We start from the raw sequence: 23,479 nt of genomic DNA, 5'->3' as shown, positions 1-23,479 counted from the left end.
ATCTCATTTTCATTGTAATTCACTTATATTTTGCGGTTTTTACAAAAAATATTTTAATAGTTTGATTAATAAAAGATACATTTTATTGGAAATTGTTGCATTTAAATGATAGAACACTAGACAATACAACTGGGACTGTTGTGCACCAAATTATCCAGTAGTCTGTCTATTTCGGTCTTGTTCTGTTGCAACATAAGATCATTTTCATTTGAGTGATCAAACTCTATTGCTGCAGTCAGCTGAAGAATTAGTGCTAAAAATACCAAGGGGTATATTAAAAGTAGAGATGGTCACTGACCCCCGTGTTTTGGTTTTGGATTCGGTTTTGGATCTGGATTACAGTCGTGTTTTGGTTTTGGTTTTGCAAAACTGCCATTGCGTGTTTTGGTTTTGGTTTTGTTTGGTTTTGCTCTTTTTTTGGAAAATCCATGTTTTTGGGCCTAAATTAACCCAATTTAGTGCTCCAACTGTTTTAGAGACAAGTAATCAATTGTTGAGGTAATAAATCATCCAAAAAAACAGTTTAATTCTTCGTTGGTAGGCCTATTCTACAAACAAAACAGATTGTCTTCCTCTCCATCTATGCATATTGGCAATGCAGCCATCGTCTTTGAATGTATATTACACCCTACACTTATAGTTAAATATGTAAAGAAATGGAAAAAGCCAGTTTGGGGTCACTCTGTCTCTCTAGGCCCCCCTCCACTTGTATAAAATACCCAAAAATTCAGCCATTATAGACTGTACAATATTATGAAAAAATGGACCCAAGCCAGTTTAGGGTCACTCTGTCTATGACACCCTACCCTTAAGGATAAATTGCCCTAACAGCAGCCTTTCAAGATGGTATGTGATATGGAAATGCCACAAGTCCCTTTCCTCTTTGGGGGTAGATTGCACCCTACACTTACATAGAAAGTTTTAAAAAGATGTTATCGGCATCATCTTCAGCTTAATCCTCACCGTCATCAGTGTGTACGTCATCATCACAGACTATCAATTCATCGCCGCTTGAATCAGCCATTAGAGAACAGTCAGTGCTTGGATGTCTTGGATGGTGAAGGCCTTCCTCGTGGAAGATGTAGTTCATTTTTATAAACATCATTTTCTCCACATTTTTGGGAAATAACCTTCTACGGCGATCACTGACTAAGTTCCCTGCTGTGCTGAACACTCGTTCAGAGTACACACTGGAGGGTGGGCAGCTTAGGTATTGCAAAGCAAGTTTGTACATGGGTTTCCAAATGGCCTGCTTTTCTGCCCTGTAAGGAAAGGGACTGTCTGACATTTCCATATCAACTACCTCTTGAAAGTAATCCTCCACCATCCTTTGCATGTTTATACTCATATTGGATGGAGTTATGGGCAAAGTGACACATTTTTTTGTAAAATCCTTCAAACCAGCCCAGATGTTAAATTGTTCTGGTCTGCCCCCTGTGTCTTCCCTGCTTCTTTTTTGGAAATTTAATTTTTTACGAGCAACAGCTTGAGAAAGTGAAGGAGGACACGTCGTCAAGCCGAGGCCCAGTTCAGCGGCCAACTTGCTGAGCAATAGCTCCTTGCAAAAGTTCACATCTCGCTCATTTACAAGTAAAGACTCAATGTAGGTTTTAAACCTTGGATCAAGCACAGTGGCCAAAACGTACTGATCCGAGTTCAAGATCTTAATAACTCGAGGATCATTGTGAAGCGAATTAAGTACTTGATCGACAAGGCCAACATACTTTGCTGAATTGCTCGCTTTCAGCTCCTCCTTCATTTTCTCAAGCTGCTTTTCCAATAGTCTAATTAAAGGAATGACTTGGCTCAAACTAGCAGAGTCTGCACTGACCTCACATGTCACAACTTCAAATGGTTTCAGCACCTTGCACAGCACTGAAAGGATTCCCCACTGTGCAAGAGTGAAATACATCCCCCCTCCTTTCCCAATGTCATGACTTGTGCAATATGCTTGGATGGCTTTGCGCTGTTCCTCCATCCTCTGAAGCATGTACAGGGTGGAATTCCACCGAGTTACCACCTCTTGCTTAAGTTGGTGGCAGGGCAAGTTAAACTGCTCTTGGAGCTGCTGTAATCTCCTACATGCTGTGGCTGAATGCCTGAAATGGCCTGAAATTTTACGGGCCACCGAAAGCATCTCCTGCACCTCACGGTTATTTCGTAGGAAGCTCTGCACCACCAAGTTGATGGTGTGAGCAAAACAGGGAATATGTTGGAAATCACCCAGCTGTAATGCTCGCACTATATTGTTGGCGTTATCTGAAATGACATACCCTGGGGAGAGTCCGAGTGGTATAAGCCATGCATCAATCACATCTCTCAGTTTGCGTAACAAATTGTCAGCCGTATGCCTGTTAGTGAAGCCGGTGATACAAAGAGTGGCCTGCCTGTGACAAATGTTACGTAGTGGTGTACATGCTGCTGCTGTTCCTGCTGGTGAAGGTGAATGACCAACCCAGTGGGCTGTCACAGTCATATAGTCTTTGGTTTGGCCACTTCCACTTGTCCACATATCTGTGGTTAAGTGAACAGTGGGCAGAATGGCATTTTTCAGCGCAATCTCTACATTTTTACACACTTTTTGGTATAGTTGTGGAATAGCTTTACGGGAGAAATGGTGTCGCGATGGAATTCTGTAACGCGGACACAAAACCTCAATTAACTGTGAAAAACCAGCTGCGTTTATTGTGGAGATTGGACGCAGATCTAACACTAACATTGCAGCCATGGCGTCTGTGATTCGCTTGGCGACTGGGTGACTGCTGTCATATTTGCTTCCCCTCGCAAATGATTGTTTCACAGTTAATTGCTGAAATGTAGGACTGCTCATTTTATTAACCTGCCTCTGGGATGACGATTCACCCCCAGCAGCAGCAACAGCAGCAGCAGTACTAACGCTTTCTTCAGAGGAATCAATAATAGTGCCGGAGTCATCCAGCCATAAGTGGGATGCCGGGCTAACTCCGAGCGCTACTGAGGATATTGATGAGGATGGTGTGGTGGGTGTATTTTGTAGCCGTCGGTATGTAGGTGAGCGGAGGGTCTTAGCTGATGAGGGAGTGCTTGTATTCTTTTGGGAAGAACTTTCAGCTTTTCCCAACACTTTGCCATGAACTCTCGTTAAATGGCGTAACATAGACGAGGTTCCAAGATGGTTAAGGTCCCTCCCTCGACTGACTGTGGCTTCACATACACTACAAATGGCTATACAATTGTTGTCTGGATTTGGGTAGAAATAATTCCACACATAAGAAGTGGATTTTTTTGTTTTATGCCCAGGCATGACAATGGCCTTTTTCTTGTCACGTGCCAGAACTGCTGCCACTGGTGCAGGACTTACACAAACAACCTCATCCTCATCAACATCCTCATTAGCGCCCTCGTCGCCTACACAAATCTCCCCCTCATCCTCTTCTAATTCCAAAGTGGCATCCTCAATTTGGGTATCACCGGCTACACTCGGGCTATTAAGGCACACATCAGCAGAATGCTCACGATTAGACATCCCACTGTTGGATGGACTCTCCACAGGGATTGTTGTCATTTGTGAATCAGAGCAAATATTCTCCTGTAATGCCTCACTGTTATCTTGCAGCTCGACTTTGACGCGTAACAGTAGTTGTGCACCAATTGTAGGCTGGGTAAATTTTTGGGATCTGCCACTAATAGCCAAAGGTGAAGGCCTCATTCTCTCTTTGCCACTGCGTGTGTAGAATGGCATGCTTGCAATTTTTTTTTTATCGTCACTTAACTTTTGCTCAGTTACACTTCTTTTTCGCTTCAATACAGTAAATTTTTTTTTGGTTTTTGTTTTTTGCACTAATTTGAAAACACTCTGTTGTTTGACATCGCCTTGGCCAGATGACGTACTGGGAACACTAACATCAGGACTGGTGACAGAACCTGGTTGCTCATTCAGATCATATGTGGACTGCTTTGAATCCATTCTGAGCGCAAACCACTGGGGAGTGCTAAAAATTATTTAGTAGATACTGCTGACAGATATGACTTTTGACAGCCAGAAATATTAATGCACAATTAGGGAGGACACCCCAAAAGCACTGAGGAGTGCTAAAAATTATTTAGTAGATACTGCTGACAGATATGACTTTTGACAGCCAGAAATATTTATGCACAATTATGGGGGACACCCCAAAAGCGCTGGGGAGTGCCAAATATGAAGAAAAAATAATAAACCTCTATCCTCCTCTCTGCACTAGCGATTTTGGTTAGAGCAATTGCAAGAACAATATTGTATTCTCTGTCCCTGCTCTAATTAGCCTATGACTACACCCTGCTCTCTCCCTCTGTCAAATGGCGATGGATTGCTGTGGAGGCGTGTATTTATAAAGTTGAAGTATCGCGAGAACCGAGCCCCGAGATCCGACGACGTCACAATGACGTTCGGCCTCGATTTGGATTCGGAATGGGCGGGAGAGTACCGAGCTGCTCAGCTCGGTACTCGGATACCTAAAGTTCGGGTGGGTTCGGTTCTCGGAGAACCGGACCCGCCCATCTCTAATTAAAAGGGTACATATAAACTGCGGGTTTGAAAAAGTGGATATGTTGCCTATAGCAACCAATCAGATTCTAGCTGTCATTTTGTAGAATGTACTAAATAAATAACTCAAATCTGATTGGTTCCACTTTCCAAACCCACAATTTAGTAAATATACCCGCAAGTCTCTGTCTATCACAATCAGTTGCCACCCATATATTTACTCATTTTATTGTATATATTTAAACCAGTAATATAGGTGTGCTGAACACGTTCAACTGCTTTTATTGTTAATTCTGTGTATTTTACATGAAAAGTGGTTTTCTGTATCCTTAATTTCTGCACATCCTAAAGAAAAACAGCATTCTTCATTAAATATAAGTTTCTACTTACTTGTCCCTTCAATAAGTAACTCTTGGCCATGACTTCCTAAAAGTGTGCGAGATAGAAATGGGGCAAAATCCACAAATATCTCCCTCAGAAGAGGGGCAGCCTTCTCCAACGCATGCTCCAGCCTCTCTGTAATACTAATATAAAAAGCCAAGTTTACCATACATCCCACAAAAGGTCAGAAAAGGCAGCCAGTGTTACAGATGTAAAGAGTTTAATTATGTATTTTGTCTTGTATGCAATAAATTCAAGCATAGTATGAACTTAGCAGGGATTTAGTAAGTCGAGAAGACAGTCCTGGAAAACATTTAAATTCTGAGTGCTACTTAAAGGCACTCAAATGATATTTGCTTAAGTGTTCTTAGTACAGAGAGAGGCATATTCCACACAAAGTTTATGTTGTACCACTGTGCAGGAAAACTGGTGTCTGTCACTTCTTTACATGCTCTGTTATTTTCAGAACGCCGAAACCAAGCCATACCCAAAATGATATCTACTGGTTTCTAGGTTATGTCATATACATTGATTGCCACTAATGTACACCCCCAAGCTATTGTCAGGGTATTACCCCACATTAATAAGGCTGACACGAGTAGTCCTAGAGATGATGAATGGATTATGAGAGGCAGAGAGCCTGCTGAATGATGATCTCTGCAACCAACATTATTAACACTGTCATGGAAAATAATATCCTATCATATATGGCATAATAACGGGATTTATACTTACGATAAATCTTTTTCTCTGAGTCAATCTGGGGGACACTCCTTAACCATGGGGATGAGCCGGGGGGGGGGGGGGGTGGGGGGGGGGGGGGGGGGGGGGAGTCTGGCACCCAAAGAGTTAACTTTTTTCAGCTGACAGCATTTCACCCCCGCCAATTCCCCACATACGTCAGTTTGATTACCAAAGCCCTTAGGATGATAGGCCAATCAACCAAGACACACCACTCAACAGAGGGGGGAGTGGAGATAAAAGAAAACAACGAAAAAGACGGGGGGGATCACAGTGTCCCCCAGATGGACTCAGAGAAAATGATTTATCGTAAGTATAAATCCCCTTTTCTCTTACATCCATCTGGGGGACAGTCCTTAACCATGGGGACTTACAAAAGCAATCCCTCTGAAGGGTGGGACCGCTCTGATCTCCTTGCACGCAGAACACTACGGCCAAAGGAGGCATCCCCCGACGCAAATATATTAAATTGGTAGAATTTTGTAAAGGTATGGACCGAGGACCAGGTGGCTGCCCTGCACAGCTGGTCCGCCGTGGCTCCATTACGAGCCGCCCAAGACGCCCCAACTGAACGGGTAGAATGGGCAACAATACGCTTCGGCACAGGGAGATTAATACTGACATAAGCCTCCCTGATAGTCAGGGTAAGCCATCTGCCAATAGTTTGCTTAGATGCTGGCCATCCCCGTTTGGAAAAGTCAAACAATACAAATAGAGAATCTGTCTTATGTATCTTTGCAGATCTCTTAACATATATGCGTAATGCCCTCACTACGTCCAAATATTTATTTGTCTTTGTTCCAGGAGTCTGAGGCTCCTCTCTGAATACTGGAACAACTATATCCTGATTAATATGAAAACCTGAGACCACCTTAGGGAGAAAGGACGGAACAGTCCTTAAAACTGCTCTATCCTCATGAAAAACTAGATAAGGTTCCCTGCAGGATAAAGCTCCCAGCTCCGAGACCCTTCTGGCCGAGGCGATAGCAAGTAGGAAGACTGTCTTCCATGTCAAGAACCGCCACTCTGCTGAGAGTAGAGGTTCAAAGGGAGGCTCCTGCAACATGCTAAGGACCAGATTAAGATCCCAAGGCTCCGCAGGATGCACGTAGGGCGGCTGGATGTGAAGCACTCCCTGTAGAAATGTCTAAACATCCGGAAGCTCCGCCAGCCGCCTGTGGAAATACACTGACAAAGCAGATACCTGAACTTTTAAGGTTCCAAGTTTAAGCCCCGTCTCTAAACCACACTGTAAGAAGGCGAGAAATCTAGCCAGACTAAAGGTTTTAGAATTGTAAGACTTCTTCTTACACCACTAATTATAATATATATATATATATATATATATATATATATATATATATATATATATATATATACACACATACCAAATACGGTAGTAAATTCTGGCTGAAACTGGCTCCTGGCATTCAGGAGAGTGCCTATTACACCCCCCGAGAAACCTCTCGCTCTCCACTGACTGGATTCTAAGGCCCTGCCATTAAATACAGCTGGTTCAGTTTCTGATGCAAAAACTGTCCCAGGATCAGCAGATCTCTTCACAGCCCTACTGGCAGTACCAGAAAGACTGGACGATCCTCCGGACTGACTCTCCACAGGACCCCGTGGGGCAGGTTCTACCTGCAGCCTCAAGGCCTTGCTAGGACGTCCACTACCAGTGGATTCCTTGTTCTTGCGCAGAACTCTGGGACTTTCCCGTCTCCTGTTCGGTTTTGGTCCCGCAGCCACCAGCTGAGGACCTACCTCCTCCACACTGGTACCTCGAACACGGGAATGCTCTTATGGGGTGGAACCTTGCACAGGTTAAGGTCGCGAAAGATGTCACCATCTTTCCCAGCAGTTTCAAAGACCTGGCTACGGACAGCCTCTTGTCTGACAGGATCCTGCCTGTCCACTCCATCTAGGACCACAACTTGTCCTGTGGAGACAACATTCTGCTGCGTACCAAGTCCCTCACTAGCCTCAAGAAAGTCATTCTTAGACAAGGGATTCTCTGTGACCCATTCAGACTCAAGAAGTTCGGTCATAGACTGAACAACCCGTCTGGCCTTAGCACCCCGAATGGGTGTGACTAAAACCTTTTCCCTCACTGGAAATTCTAAGCCTGTATAGCTTCGTTTAAACGAAGCAAATCGACAGCCCTGAGCTCTGTCTGATTTGACAGAAGCCAGTGAGGTAATTTTTTCCAAAACCTGAGGTGAGCTGGTCCCGTGAATTCTATCACGATATTCAGGACCTACTCGTCTACCGAGGACTCTGTCTGCTGCTGGGCAAACCCAAGCAGCCGTCCTCCCACCCCACCCTCTGTAACCAGAGGTGGGTGGTAGTCATGCTTCTGGTCTATCCGGCAGCTTGGCAAAAGAAGCTCTCCGTGCCGCAGGGGCAAAGGATGACCTTCCCCTACGGGACTGTCTCCTGGATTCCACGGCCCCTGGATTGGTAGTCTGGCCTCTGCCAGACCCGCCCCCGTAAGGAGGCTGTCTGAAAGAACTAAACCTAGGCCTAGCCCTAGGTCTTGGAGTATTTACAGGCAAGGACGTCTTCTTGCCCCCTGAAGCCTGTAAAATCCAAGAGTCTAATTCTGGACCAAATAGCATCCCACCCGTATACGGGATGGATTGTAAGACTCTGAATCCGCATTCCAAGCCCTTAACCATAACGCCCTTCTAGCTACTACAGCTGTAGCTGAAATAGACAAAGCAATGGAGGCCGAATTATGGGCCGCTTCATATACATAGCCTGCTGCCTCCCTTAGCTGCATGGCCAGAGGCAGTAAATCTGAATCCTGCAAGGCAGACTCCAACTGCCCTGCCCAGACTTCCATGGCCCTAGCTACCCAGGTAGAGGACAATGCTGGCCTGAGGCTAGTACCGGCGGCCGAGAAGATCGACTTCAGCAGGGATTCAAATTTTTTGTCAGTCGCGTCCTGTAAGGTCGCTGACCCAGGTACAGGTAGTGTAGTCTGACGAACCAATCTCGCCACAGGTGCATCCACCTTTGCCACCTGTTCCCAGGGGGTCATATCCTCCTTCTGAAGGGGATACAATACACCAAACTTCCTTGGCATAGAGAACTTTTTATCTGGATACTTCCAAGAGGCCTCTACAATATCCCTCAACTCAACTGAGGGAGGGAACCTGACCACCTGCTTAGAAGCCTTCTTAAAGAGGGAACGGTCCAAGGACTTCGTCTCCTCTACTTCAGCAAACCCCAGGGTCTGACGAACTGCTCTTACCAGATCGTCCATACCCTGGTGCCTAGTTTCCTTCTGACTCTATAATGGACACATCTGAATCGTCCAACAATTCCCCCTCCTCCTCTGAGGAACTCTCAGAGTCTGACACTGACCACAGCGCTTTAGCTGTTTGTCTACGTCTCTTAACACTACGCTTGTGTATGGGGTTCTCCAGTAGATGGGTAAGCCGGTCCAGGCTTTTAGCCACCGCTGACCAACCCACCTCTCCTATCTGGGAAACCCCCGGGAGGGTTGGGGAGGGAAATAAACCGACCCCTGGGGAAAAAGACTCATCTGTCATTCCTACTGTTATACCCTGAGAAGCCACAGATGTAGATGGGATCTCAACTGGTTTAGATAACAGACCTACAAGGGTATTAACTCCCTGTGTTAAGGCAGCCGCCCACTCAGGAGGATCTATCGTTATGGTGGAGGTGACTATAGGCTGTTTCACAGGAGCCACAGTGCAGGCCGCACAGAGCCCCCCCTGATCCAGCCGTTCATTTGTTAATTTAACATTACATTTTAAACAGACATTATGTTTGGTACGTGTTGTTTTGCTTTTATCTGCCATCACAAGATAAGAAAAACTTAATCACGTTTTAATGCACAAACACTTCTCCAAATTATCAGAAAATACAGATTAGGTTATTTAACATATCATAGTATTTCTGATTTAAATAAGACAGGCTTGGAGAACTTTATAGTTTTCTCATAAACAGTTCTCTCAACACATCATTGTCTTATAATATACATGTCTACACATGCACACACATACACACACACATACACAGAAGAAAAATAAAAGTGATACTCAGCGGGGAAGATATGTGTCAACAGTGCACTTCTCTTCAAATGACTGCTGCAACTGTCCTCCTTTTGAAGCTTGGCGCCAAAAAAGGGATCTTCCACGCGCTCACTCAGCAGGGGGGGGAGGGGGGGAGCGGTGTTCCTCAGACACATTTCCCTTCCACTGGCTCTTCTTCGGTGTTATTTACTTTAACAGCGTTTTGCCCTTTCTGTTATATTAGGGGAAAACCTGTTAGAATGTGTTCCCAGCTAGCGCTATCAATAGCGCGCCATCCTCAAGAATTCACTGCCATCCCATGGGAGGAGGAACTTGGTATACTCCAGCTGCCTTCCAGGGAACCTCAGCAGTAGAGGTGCTTCCTGCCTAATGGCAGCGCCTGTCCTGCATCAGCGGGGAGAGTCTCTTGCCGACTGCTTCCCACTGTGAGAAGCGCTTCACCCTCTCTGTCAGCGGGGCCGCCCGCCCCCCCCGACAGGCGCTTCTCCCACGAGTCAGCTCCGTTGTGCACGGAACCTCTCACTGCTATCAAAAGAAAAAAACTGCAAAAGAAAAAGGATAAAACCTACTACCAGTGAACCCTGTTCACTGTCTCTTTTGGGAGCTCTTCAGGTGCGACCTTCTTCCAAGGGCACCCAATTCAAACTGAGGTATGTGGGGAATTGGCGGGGGTGATATGCTGTCAGCTGAAAAAAGTTAACTCTTTGGGTGCCAGACTCCTCCCCCCGACTCAACCCCATGGTTAAGGAGTGTCCCCCAGATGGATGTAAGAGAAAATACAAATATTATACATCACTTACAGCCTTGTGTCCTAAAATTTTAACGTACCAAAGAGATCATTTCTAATATCAGTAATGGTTTACTTCAAAGAACGCGCAAGTTTTTCTAATGAACACTGAAGTGATGACATCAAAATTCACATTTATAAAGATATACATTAGTGTATAAATATATGAGCATAACTTGTGCATTATACAGTATAACTGTCATCGCTAAATATCTCCAGTAGAACAATACAAAAGGAAATGACAAGAAGTATGGTTAGAGTGCCTTTAACTTCAGATGTGTTGGTGGAAAAACTGAAAGGCTAACCTCATATGAGAAGCAGAGTCCTCTAACACAGGGTTGACAGCCTGGACAGATGGCAGCTTTGCATTAGATGATCCACTGCCTATGTAAAAGGAGATAACACACAAAAACACAAGTTATACATGCTGTTCTATAAGTAGCACTTTAATATAGGTGAACAAACACACTGCATTAAATAGAATGCATAACAAGCGTATAGTTATAGATATGGGTACTACTAATTTGTGCTTTATGTGGCTGGTTATGTCTATATGGTTTTTATGTACTGCCTGTGCATGAGCATTAACAATTTTAATTACTTTAAAAACAATAAAATAATAGAGCAAACATACTTTAGAAGAAAATGCGTGCCAAAGTATAAAATCAGATTTGCATTGCTACAAAGACTGATTATATCTAGAAATCCACATGTGGGTAATAAGTACAGTAGCCACTCCAAACATGTGGAAGCAAACCGACTTATCCAGCTCTTATCCTTTCACTGATAAACTGGCTCCTTCAAACTGACAGTTTTACAGACACTCACAAGAACATAAAAGAAAATGCAAATAGATCATCTGTCTAGCACCCTTCTCTACCAGCTTATTGAACATTCAGTCCCCAAGGCTCTAGACAAATAATGTCTCTTGCATTAAAGTATCTTTTAAGACCTTTTCTCTTTCCTGCTGCCTCATAAAAAGAGTTTATGTATTTACTCTAAATCTGTTCATTTTACCCATTAAAATAACATTACAACATTTTGGGGATTTTATTTAAACACATATAGAGGAGATATTGGGGAATATTGAATTTATGCATGCATGCCTTGAAAAAGTAGCCATCTACTAAATTCCTACCTGGACCATATGATTATAAACCGTAAGTTCCGAAAACAAGTTACTTTTACATTCACGTTATTAATGATGGTCTATGAGAAAGAAACTATTTGAAAACCTCTTGTCTAAAAATTGCTATAGTCTACAACTCTCAGACAATTGGGCCTTACAACTACATTATTATGGATATAATCAAAAGTTTTGTAAAATATATGCTAGTCCTACCAGCTTAGGTATTATGCAAACAAATAAAGCTATACATCCACAGTATATAAATATTTATACAAGCTGTAGTACAAACAATAAAACAACTTTACTTCCACACAGGTCTTGCTACAAATATATGTTTATGAATAGGGAACAAGGATTAAAATGCACCTTTCACTAAAATGTTTTTTTAAAATAGTTTTGAGGAGAAAAAAAGCAATTCTATGCCATTGTTGTTTTAATCTTTGTTAAAAGTGATTTCTCTGTTGACTCTCCTGCCCAAAATCCATGGCTATGTGTAAATGAGGAAATAGATTCACCAGCATTCTGATAGTGTAAAAAGAAAGAATGACACTGCGAATGTTTCATGGGGACGAAAAATATCAATAAAGGTTCCGTTTCTAACACTCCTCTTGATAGATTTTATTACAGATGTTAAAAATATCAAGGACATTTTAATGTTGAAATAACAGGTTCATCTTAACACAATAGTTTCTTCAATTGCAAATACTATGCATGTAAACCCTAGTAAGAGCCAGATTGACACATTTGACAGGATCTCTGGATGCTCAACAATTGCGCCACAATTCATGAGATGGTCAGCGCGCTTGGCCAGGAAACCAGTCAGCATGAAACAGAATTACCACTTACCTGTTCTACCACATAAAGCACGTACCACTGCTCTGTGTGAGCCACAGCACTACAGGAGGAATGCACATGTTTTTAAACCACTGCTTTTCTGTATATAGGACAGGAATGCTTTTGTTTGGACTATCTCAACATCAAAATATGAGCTTGCATTTTTCTCAAAGATATGATTATTATTGTTACCATGTCCCATAATTGTGTTATTTCTGGTGGATAAAGAAATCAAACTGTTTAATGTCGAAATGGGCATATTAAATACTTTATTTTCTTAAAGGCCTCTTTTGGATTCTTGCACAACATTCTCTCTCATCATTGTGCAGTGATCTCACCAGTGGGTTATATTTATGCTACAATTATATTAATTATTTGTCTCAAGTTGTCTGGAGGTTCTAGTCTGACCTGCTTCATGGTATGTATTACAAAACACTGCTGGAAGTTGTATAGGTTTAGGATCACCCTGAAATGTAGGGCAACATATTGAGCAAGGAGTTCCTGGAGATCTGGATTGCAAAATCTCTTGAACTTAAGTACATATAAAGCAAAACTAGAATTACAACAGACAGGGGAACATTCATATAAGTAAACTGGTGTACTGTGAAAAAGGTAGTGCTTTCTGGAGCACCTAGATGTTTATTCTTTTTATCAAAACTGCAATAGAAAAATGACAAGTGCTTGCTATGTACTGGGCAGCACTAACAATTTGCCAAAGGTTTCAATTTGACAAAAAACACTACTAAATCAGGCACAGAGGATCAGAGAATACAAAAATGTATAACAAGATGATATCTTTATTAGCCTCAAATAATCAAAATATCTTTAAAGTAAAAAATTATATCCAACAAAAATATATAAAACAGGTTAAGGCTGCTAACACACAAAACAGGGGACGCCCACCCCTAAACAAACCAAAACACAAACTCATAAAAAAGGATTGAAAGCGCTCTTGAACCCTTGTAAAAAAAATATGTGAATCATATACACAAATGGCAGAGTAAGTCTTTGGACACAAGCTGTAGTGTAAATAACAATATAAAATTTAATTAGATAAATTGGATTCCAGAATATAGAGTTGATAATATTTATCTAATTTCGCAAAAAGCTACTAAATACAATACAGGCCCCACAAAAAACTAACATCCATTCAACTAATCCATTAATTTAAAAGTTCCCAATAATACAGATCCAGACCTTTAGCAAGGAAAAAACACTATCTCTCAATTAGGGAAATAGCATCCCAGCATATGCACATTTCCTTTGAAAAAGTTCTTAAGAACAAAACGCTTCAGTTAGGAGGTACTGAAGGTTTCAATTGGATCCAAAAAAACGTTTTGTTATACCAGGAGACAAGTAGGAAGAAACTTACTGCGTAGGAACTCTTTGTTCAACTGCCCGTTTGATCGGGACCGCTTTTGTGGTGTGCACCACTTCGATTAGGATTTACCAGTGTTGGCGAGTCGCTGGACAGATGAAGAGGTGGAGGCTGTAAGCGATTTAATATTTGCCTACCTCTGTTCGGATCTATTATATTGCTTATATTGGGCTCAGTATCCGGAGACTGTATTCAGACGATTTACTGGCAGACACCTTTCTCTTATTATTGACTCTCGGAAACATGCAAATGCTGGGATGCTATTTTCCTAATTGAAAGACAGTGTTTTTTCCTTGCTAAAGGTCTGGATCCATATTATTGGGAACTTTTAAAAGAATGGATTGCTTCTCATTATATTATTATGGTTCATTCTTATTCAAGCAGGTTGTTTTAACTTCACTCTAGTTGTAGTGGAGAGAAAGATATCCTTTTATTTTTCATATTTATACTTGTGTACTTTATATAGGTTTATTAGGTTTTTTTTGCTTTTTGGGGGGTTTTATTGTATTTAGTAGCTTTTTGCACAATCCGATAGATATTATCAATGCTATATTCTGGAATCCAATTTATTCTAATTTATCTCATTAAAATTTATATTGTTATTTACACTACAGCTTGTATCCAAAGACTTACTCTGCCATTTGTGTATATGATTCACATTTTTTTTTTTTTACAAGGGTTCAAGAGCGCTTTCAATCCTTTTTTGTGAGTTTGTGTAAAGGTTTCAACTTGGAAAAGTCTGCTTTAAAAGTAATATTCACAGCGCAACATACCTGTGTATCTGGGCTAGCGCAAGTTCACAGTCTAACATAATGCTATATACAGATTCTGATAAACCAATCAAAACACTGTCAAAAAATGTGCAAGTGAATACACACTGGAGTATATACATAAATGTTATATCAGCCAGTGTAAGCAGTGTACAGCAATTTAAACACATGTAAGCTGATGAGAAAATAAAACATGAGACTATATTTTTGCTTTCATATGCGTTCAACTTGTATCCCACTGAAGCGTGTTTTATTTTAATATGGCTTTGGTCAATGCATGTCCGATGAATACTTACATTCCTCTACATGTGGGAGCACTGTAAAAGCAATGGTTAAGAAGCATGTTCGGTTCGTGTACATACCTTAATATATGAATATCATGCAAAAAATATTGTCTGACAATTAAAGTAGAAAGCAAAAGAAATATATACACAACACCTGAAAGCAGCAACCCCATCTCACTTAAGTGCATTTCAAACAAGTAAATAGCATATATCCTAGAACTTGGAATAAAGTAGAAATGCCAAAAGGTAATCATGTGAACCAGCAAACACCGACTGGACGGATCCTTTGATGCCCAGTTGCTGCAGTGTCACACTGTTAGACACAATTATCATCCATCCACATTGTCACCAGTCCCAGTGGATCCCATTCAGATACTTACTGGGATCAGTCTGGTTTGGACACACATTAAACCCAAATTGGCCACTAGCTTTATGAACTGACTAAGGAGATTCTCTGGCCTCACACGCAGGAAGAATAGAGTAGTCTACAACAATCCATTTACAGCCAGGTACTTATGAGGGTGGGCCAGATCACTGCACAGTGAAGAAAATAAATCTTACAAGTACACAAAAGCAGAGTACTCAGTAGCACACACAAGTTCCTCAATCATAACAACACGTCATATGAAGAGCAGGGCATAGGTCTGGGAATGTGGGCTACTTGCTTACCTGGTGAGGCTTTGACCCAATGTAACTCATGCAGAATGAAAACTGACAAACTTCAAGGTTCCCCTACTTGGGACCCCCTTTGTTCTGCTAGTTGGGGATATGAGGCCGGGGACTTCAAATTTGGTTTGACTTTGTGGGTGGTAATACTCCTAACCGCTTTACACAAGTCTGTTAATCAGCTTGGTTTAGCTCTTCATTAATAACACTTCCTTTTAATTTAAAGTTTTGCACAAATTAAGCATTATTGCTAAACAATGAACATGAAATATATCAAGTTAAAAGTGATTCCCTTTACTACAGAATTTAGCTGAAAGCTTCAAAGATTAATAGAATAGACTACTATAAAATCTATTTATCCAACAAAGGGGATTACTTTAAATCCACTTACTCCTTCAAACCTTATAATCATTTGTATTAAACAAAGGATTCTTCTCATTAAACGCAATGTAAATACAAATACAAGTGTCTTGTCTGAATGAGGAGTGTTGATCAGTATCTGCATGGCAGGCCAGGCTGTGACTCACCTGAGGAGTCTCTGTCTGCCTCTGTACTCTGGACGGCTTCCACTGAGGACACCACACTGACTGCATGCGGGACAGCACTGACCGTGGATGGCATGGGGGCAGCAGATTTCTTCTGCGCTATGACAACGCTCCTGAGGAAAAGAATCAACAGAGGCACATGGTTATTAATTACTCATTATAAGGCTTTAGTAGAACAGTGCAGTGATGGGATTGCAGATTTACAATCCCATCCCTTGCACAATGGAGGACATGAAAATCAGTGATTGACTACATTGCACCCAATGGGTACTTGAGTTATTTTAATGGAAGAATAGACAATATTATACATTCTAAAAAGGTCCAAACTATGAAACATAAAAGCAAAAAACAAAAAAATAAAACAAAACACACAGATAAGAGGGGAAGTAAATCTACTGGCATTTAGATATATGTATGCTTATTTACTATGATTACAAGACAGTATTATATACATAAAAACAGCAATAAAAAGTGTACACACACACACACACACACACACACACACACATTACAATTTGTGTACACACGTTGAATACAATTGCTCACATAGATAAAGACTTATACAGATTAATACAAAGAAGCAAATCTGACATCCGCTTCTTTCCATAAACACATTTTTCATTATTTTTTGCTTAAAAGTAAACTAGATTTTATCAGTAGGCATCACAAATCAAATCTGTTCTCAAGGCCAGCAAAGCTGATTATCACGTTGTCCTCTGAGACACCTTGATTCTTGATGACATGCAAGGCTTCCTTCCCTCTAACAAACTCCATTTCCTTAATACACAAGTCATTGTACCATGACAAGTGAATAAAGCGATAGCCAATTATTCAGTGGAAGCCTTCTCGGCCATTAGAAACTTAATCCCATAAATCAGATCGCTCTTTCTATACAATGTCAAATTCAAGCTCCACCATGCTGCAAAATTCAAAATTAAGCTACAATTTAACAGTTCACTGTCATATTTAAAAGCAATGTATCTCTTAAGTTCCCAATGTGAGAACAGCAGTGATTTCAAAGAGAGGCTTACATCACTTCTGACAGGACAAGGGTGAAAAGACCAGCGACCATAAATATTCTCAGGCATAAGGTCAGTGTGTTATTAGTCCCAATTATGCTGAACTGTAAGAAGGCTTTGAGTGCAGATAATTATTGCCTGTTGAATGAGCACAGATCACCAGACCTAGCTAGACTACATCTTGGCACAAGAACATGTGCTTAAAACACATAAACCTTTACAGCAGATAGACTTTCTGTTTTATTTTTTAAGTTAGCCTTTTCACAGATATTAGAAACTGGTTACTCTGAATCCAGTGTTTGACTGTAATAACGTTTAAAAGTCCACATCAAAGATAAACAAATGCCGCTGAAGGATCGCCTAAATACGCACGTCATCTATCTACAGCAGGGCAAAAGTTCCCATAAGGCTCTCCAACTCTTCCAAACCAAAGTGCATGCCCAGGGGGTACTAAAGGCTCCATGGAGGACCCCCAAAATAGACCTTATCCACACTTGCTTCCCATCTTTAAAGGAAACTGCACATGATGTCGCTAAGGGAAACACTATTAGCAACTCTTGTCTGAAGGTTATGGAATATATGCACAAGTGGAACTTAAATCAGGGCCTGGCTCAATGCAGGAGCAAGTATAACTAAACCCTTCCGCAGGCCACTATAGGTAACAAACATAGTCCTATATGTGCACTCAATTTCTCTTGTTGGCAGAATTATCTCTCCCTTCTTCATTAGTTGAGGGCAGATAAATCTCTAACATTGTTTAACTGGCCTTTATATTCTTTCTTCTAGACTTTTTATGCAATTTCAAACATCATGTACATCTTCATGTACCAATGGTGCGCCATATAGGGCTTCTTTGTTAAGGGATAAAACTGTCCCGTAACGCAGAACGTCACTGGCGTAAATCTCGCACACCTAATGACTTTTTCACATATATTTCTGTCTACCACTCCTATCGAAATGCTCCGGACACTGCAAAAGAAACATACTTCCAATCTCTTATCTATGATCAGGCTTAGAACCCCAAATGCCTTTTCAATACATTTAAATATCTTCTCAATCCTCCCACCCCGAACCCTCCATCTACTATCAGTGCTCAGAATCTTGCTTCCTACTTCGAAGGACAAGATTGACAAGATCAGACTAGAAATGGTATCCTCTTCCTTGACAAGCAATCAGCTCAATTCCTTCCCACTACCCTCTGACACCCTCTCTTCATTTGACCGCACAAATGAAGAGGAAATTTCTATGCTCTTCTTATCTTCCAACTCTACTTCCTGTCTTTCCATCACTATACAAGCACGCAGTGATTACTCCTATTCTAAAAAAAACAACGAAACTCTGCCCCAAACTCTCTCTCAAATTACCGTCCCATCTCTCAGCTCCCTTGGCCCTCCAGGCTTCTAGAGAGACTTGCCTACACTCGCCTCACACGCTTTCTTTCCGCTAACAACCTGTTGGATCCTCTTCAGTCTGGCTTTCGTTCTCAACACTCCACAGAGACTGCGTTGACCAAGGTTGTCAATGATCTGATCACTGCTAAAACTGAACGCCATTACTCTCTCCTAATTCTCCTGGATCTCTCGGCTGCATTTGACACCATTGACCACTCTCTTCTCATACAAACGTTGCAATCGCTAGGTCTTCAAGACACTGTTCTATCCTGGTTCTCATCCTACCTTTCTAATCGCTCTTTCACTGTTAATTTCTCTGGAGCCACCTCTGCTCTGCTTCCTCTATCAGTTGGAGTACCACAAGGCTCAGTGCTAGGTCCTTTGCTGTTCTCTATCTATACCGCTTCTCTTGGAAATCGAATAAGTTCCTTTGGCTTTCAGTATCATCTCTATGCGGATGATACCCAAATCTATCTATCCTCTCCTGATCTCTCGACATCTGTGTTGTCCCGTGTAACTGACTGTCTTTCTGCCATTTCATCTTGGATGTCCTCTCGCCAACTCAAACTTAATCTTTCTAAAACAGAGTTAATAATATTCCCACCCACCAACAAGAGCATACCTGACATTTCTATCTCTGTTGATAACATGACCATAAATCCAACCCCACAAGCTCGCTGCCTAGGTGTAGTCCTTGACTCACACCTATCCTTTGTTCCCCACATTGACTCTATATCTAAATCCTGCTACATACATCTAAAGAACATTTCCAGAATTCGCACATATCTCACGCAAGACACTGCAAAAACCTTAATTCATGCACTCATCATCTCCCGCATTGACTATTGTAATTCCCTCCTTACTGGTCTTCCCAAAAACAGACTCAAACCCTTGCAATCTATTTTGCACTCTGCGGCAAGGCTGATTTTCCTTGCAAATCGTTATTCCTCTGTTGAATCACTCTGTAATTCTCTACACTGGCTGCCTGTTTTGTACCGAATCCAATATAAAATACTCTTACTAACCTACAAGGCCATCAACAAAGCTGCACCAACATACACCTTCTCTCGTCTCAAAATATCTCCCAACTCGGCAACTCCGTTCTACACAAGATCTGCGTCTCTCATCCACCCTCATTACATCCTCCCATTCCCGGTTACAGGACTTTTTTCGGGCTGCATCCAAATCTATGGAATTCTCTCCCTCGCACAGTAAGACTCTCCTCTGGTCAACAAGCATTCTCTGAAAACCTACCCCTTCAGACAAGCTTATAATATTCCTCAGCCACCCTCTTAACCTCGCTACCTTTAGCCTGTTACACAATTTCACACAAGACAACTACCACCTCGCCAACATTGTTGTATGACGGGATCATTTAGCTTATGAGTCACTTTTACCTTTGCAGTCTGGCTGGGCCAAAATGCAAATTGTAGACTTAACCTCATGTGTCAATCTCCCATTGTCCCATAGATTTTAAGCTTGTGAGCAGGGCCTTCTCACCTCTTTGTCTGTTTTACCCAGTTTATTAGTTTATTATGTTTGTCCCCAATTGTAAAGCGCTACGGAATATGTTGGCGCTATATAAATAAATGATGACGATGATAGTGTTCCTTTCACTGTATATTACATTGTGGAATTATCATAGTTCACAAATCCTCAATAAGATGTGTGTAACATTAGGATTGTGACCATTTCATATAGAGAAGGAAAAAAAGGGAAACCTATAAAATGAGTTTCACCCATACGGTCTGCCTGATATTCTGCATGTATACATTCCCCCCCCCCCTCCCCATGTATATTTCACGTCTGGTCTTTGAATGTAATTATTTAATTATTTTACATATCTCACCATAAGAGAATAGAGACAGTATTACTGTCAGTAAACATGGTGATAAAAACACACCTCTGTCATTATAAGCCCTCTTACACCTTGACATACTGCATATAACTTAGGAACATTAAAAAGAGCTCTCAGATGTAAAAGAAATTGGGTTCAATGGTCCTTAAAGCCATAAGAAGCCTATATATGAGGATGTATCATATTGTTCAAAATAACATATGAATTAGAAACAATAAAACTAATTCTAACAGCAATATATTTTTATAAACAGAATTATACTACAATATATGCAACAGCAGCACTTTTAGGAATAAAATACTACCATTTCATTAGTATTTCAGCAATTCACACCTCATCCACTGTCATAAGGTATTAAAAGCTTAATTCAGATCAAGATTTGAAGCTTAGTAAGTTTATTAGTTATCCTATAAATTTTCCCCCTTTTTTAAGTTAAGCTAAATCACTTCACTAGCTTTCTATTTACATATTATAGCTTGTTGCACTAACTCAAGTTCACATATTTTATTTTTAAGTATAGTGCCGCCTTGCCTACTCCCTATCGATCTTCCTATATTTTATACAGCAATGTCTTTCAATTGTTTCCTTATGAGTTTTAAGCCACACGTAAATCCTATGGAAGAAAACGTACACATAATGGAGGATGCCTCTTCATCTGGAGTCGTTTGAAAGGCTTATCTAAAAGATTGACCATTCAAAGCATTAGAAATAAGTAAATAATAGACATTTTGGCATTTTAGCAATTCCCATTCTCCGCAGAGAGTAAAAGACAAGAAACCAGACCAGACCTTGAACTTTATCAGTATATATTTGTGGCATCCACTAATTGCCAGGATGGATGTGAAGAAGGATACCGGGGGCATGACTAGCATGGGAAGGAATATGTACACCTTGCATACAGTATTACAGTGGACTGCACTCCTCTAGCTGTTACTGTATACTTTCCAGCTATGACTGGCTAGACGATAATCCTTAAGATATGAGGAGAGGTTTGATTTCTGACAAAGCATTCCAGAGATAAATGCAGGATCAGAGGGATGCTTTGAAATTCCCAAGGACACCCCATGGTAAAAGGATACATGAGAAGACCTTGCAGACAAGGTGTCTTTACATTTAGAGTGGCTAAGGCCTGTGCTTCCACTGTACCAAAACATCAAATATGAAACAGAGCACATTCTTCAAAACATACGCTCAGTAGTGTGATATCCTCCCATAGTATAAATTCTGCACTGCAACCAAAGCAATACGAAACAATGGACCCTTAGGACCAACATTTTGCATTATTTTAAAAAGCATCCCCTAAAAGGCATAGTCCGCTTTTGTGGACATTTAATTCTTCATAATAGTTAAATGCAACTGAACCATACGATCTAATCCATCAAACTTACGTTTATTACACATTCTGGCAGAGCAGCTAATCGTGCAGTAGAAGCATTTAAACCAACTGACATCACTCCAATGACGCAGCACTGAGGGCAGCAGGTATGCACAGACACAGTGAACAGATAAGGCTCTTTTTTATCCGTTTCCCCGTTAGATAAATGCTACTAAAAACAGTATCTAACTACCACTGCAAGCTAGGTATGCAGCTGTATCTGCTATACAGACTGGAATCGAGACTGAAAGTTTTCTTCTGTTTACATACAATAGAACAACACAAAAGGAGGATTATTCCTAAAACACTTAATAAGGATTTAACCAGAAATAAACCTTTTTATTTACAGGGGACTGGTAACGCCAACAATATCCATGAAAATGAGGCCAACAATATCCATGAAAATGAGGCAAAAGCAAACTAGGAAATCCTGGTCTTGGGGCAATTAAAAGTTAATTTTATTGAAAGGCGGACCCTATAGTGAGAGAACACTCCTCTATCAAGGCAGTTATTAAAGCACAGTCAGTCGATAAATCAAATCTTTGTCTAAGTAGCAGAAAGGTCTTTAAACACACACAAGTTACTTCTGATTATATGCCGGTCACATTCTATTATCTATGTATGATATGTCATACTCCAGGATTGGGGCTTTAAGGCACAGGAATATTGATGAGCATCAATAGCAACCAACAACCACAAAACAAACGTTTTACGCTCTTCAGCAAATTACATAATCACTGCATAGTGGAAATCACATCCAAGTTTGAGAACTTACTTAATATGGTGCAATGCAATATACTATGCAATACAGAATAGTGCATCATGTATACACGATAACTAGAATTGTATTTATCAAGGACAGAGTCATACATGTAGCAGAAGAAAAAGAAGTTCGGGTGCTGTGTGATAGGTCTTACACACCAAATGTCTAATAGCCAGTTGACTGTGTTTATGCGTTTAATAATATTTATAGCGGACTGTTCCACTGACATTAGTGGGCCAGTTTTACACTTCACTTTTTGTATAGAAAGATGTGTAATGAATGAGGACTTTTCTGAGTGTATGTATCCTAAATAAACTATTACTCCTATTACAAATTAATGCATCCCAATAAATTACCTGTCAAATGATCGGAACTGCACAGGGTGCTCGACTGCAGGATCACCAAGTTGTCCAAGAAACGTAGGCGGTAACAAAGCAGGATCTATAGGGGATTCTTCAGCTGGAGCGCTGACCAGGCTACGGAGAATGTCTTTTACATTTACATTTTTGGTGGATGGCTGCTCACTTCCACCATCACTTCCACTCTCCTGAGGTTTCCTGACTTCTGAAGACAGCGTGTGCAACACTTCACTAATGGCATCAGGACCTGAACTAACATGATCCGTCCCGGCTTCAGTATCCAAATTACTGCTAGGACCTATAACTGGTTCCTCCCCAATACCAGAGTCTCTTCTTTTTACAGACATGGTACTCTCCGAATCTTCTCCAGCGGCTGGTGCTACACTTTGTGCGCCATCTACAGATTACGTGTAAAAAAGGCAAAGTAAACAAGTAAATTTATATAAAACATTCAATGTTTTTTAAAGTAAACAAGCAAAGTCTCAGTGAATATTCTGGCGCACTGTTCTATTTAAAATTGGTCAATTTAGCCCTTGTGTACTTTATATTACTAACTACAAAGGAGTTTTTGGACCATAAAAAAATCTACAAGACCGCAAGCAGAGTTCAATTAAAAAAGCGAGAGCATTACGGC

General features: G+C 41.0%; 1 protein-coding gene across 1 annotated transcript in view; it reads right to left on the bottom strand.

Annotated features, from left to right (window-relative positions):
- The window catches only part of LRBA (LPS responsive beige-like anchor protein), a 478,343-nt gene that overhangs the window by 382,819 nt on the left and 72,045 nt on the right, over positions 1-23,479 (bottom strand). The window contains exons 29-32 of the mRNA XM_075198883.1: positions 22,843-23,242; positions 16,063-16,193; positions 10,780-10,858; positions 4,892-5,025 (exon numbers count right to left, since the gene is read on the bottom strand). Of these exons, the coding sequence (XP_075054984.1) occupies positions 4,892-5,025; positions 10,780-10,858; positions 16,063-16,193; positions 22,843-23,242 (744 nt within the window). The remainder of the gene's footprint in view (positions 1-4,891; positions 5,026-10,779; positions 10,859-16,062; positions 16,194-22,842; positions 23,243-23,479) is intronic.

Source organism: Mixophyes fleayi, chromosome 1, assembly GCF_038048845.1.
Source record: "Mixophyes fleayi isolate aMixFle1 chromosome 1, aMixFle1.hap1, whole genome shotgun sequence".
In the NCBI taxonomy this organism is placed as follows: Eukaryota; Metazoa; Chordata; class Amphibia; order Anura; family Limnodynastidae; genus Mixophyes; species Mixophyes fleayi.
Note: the sequence above shows the minus strand (reverse complement) of the source record. Positions and strands in the feature narration are given on the sequence as shown.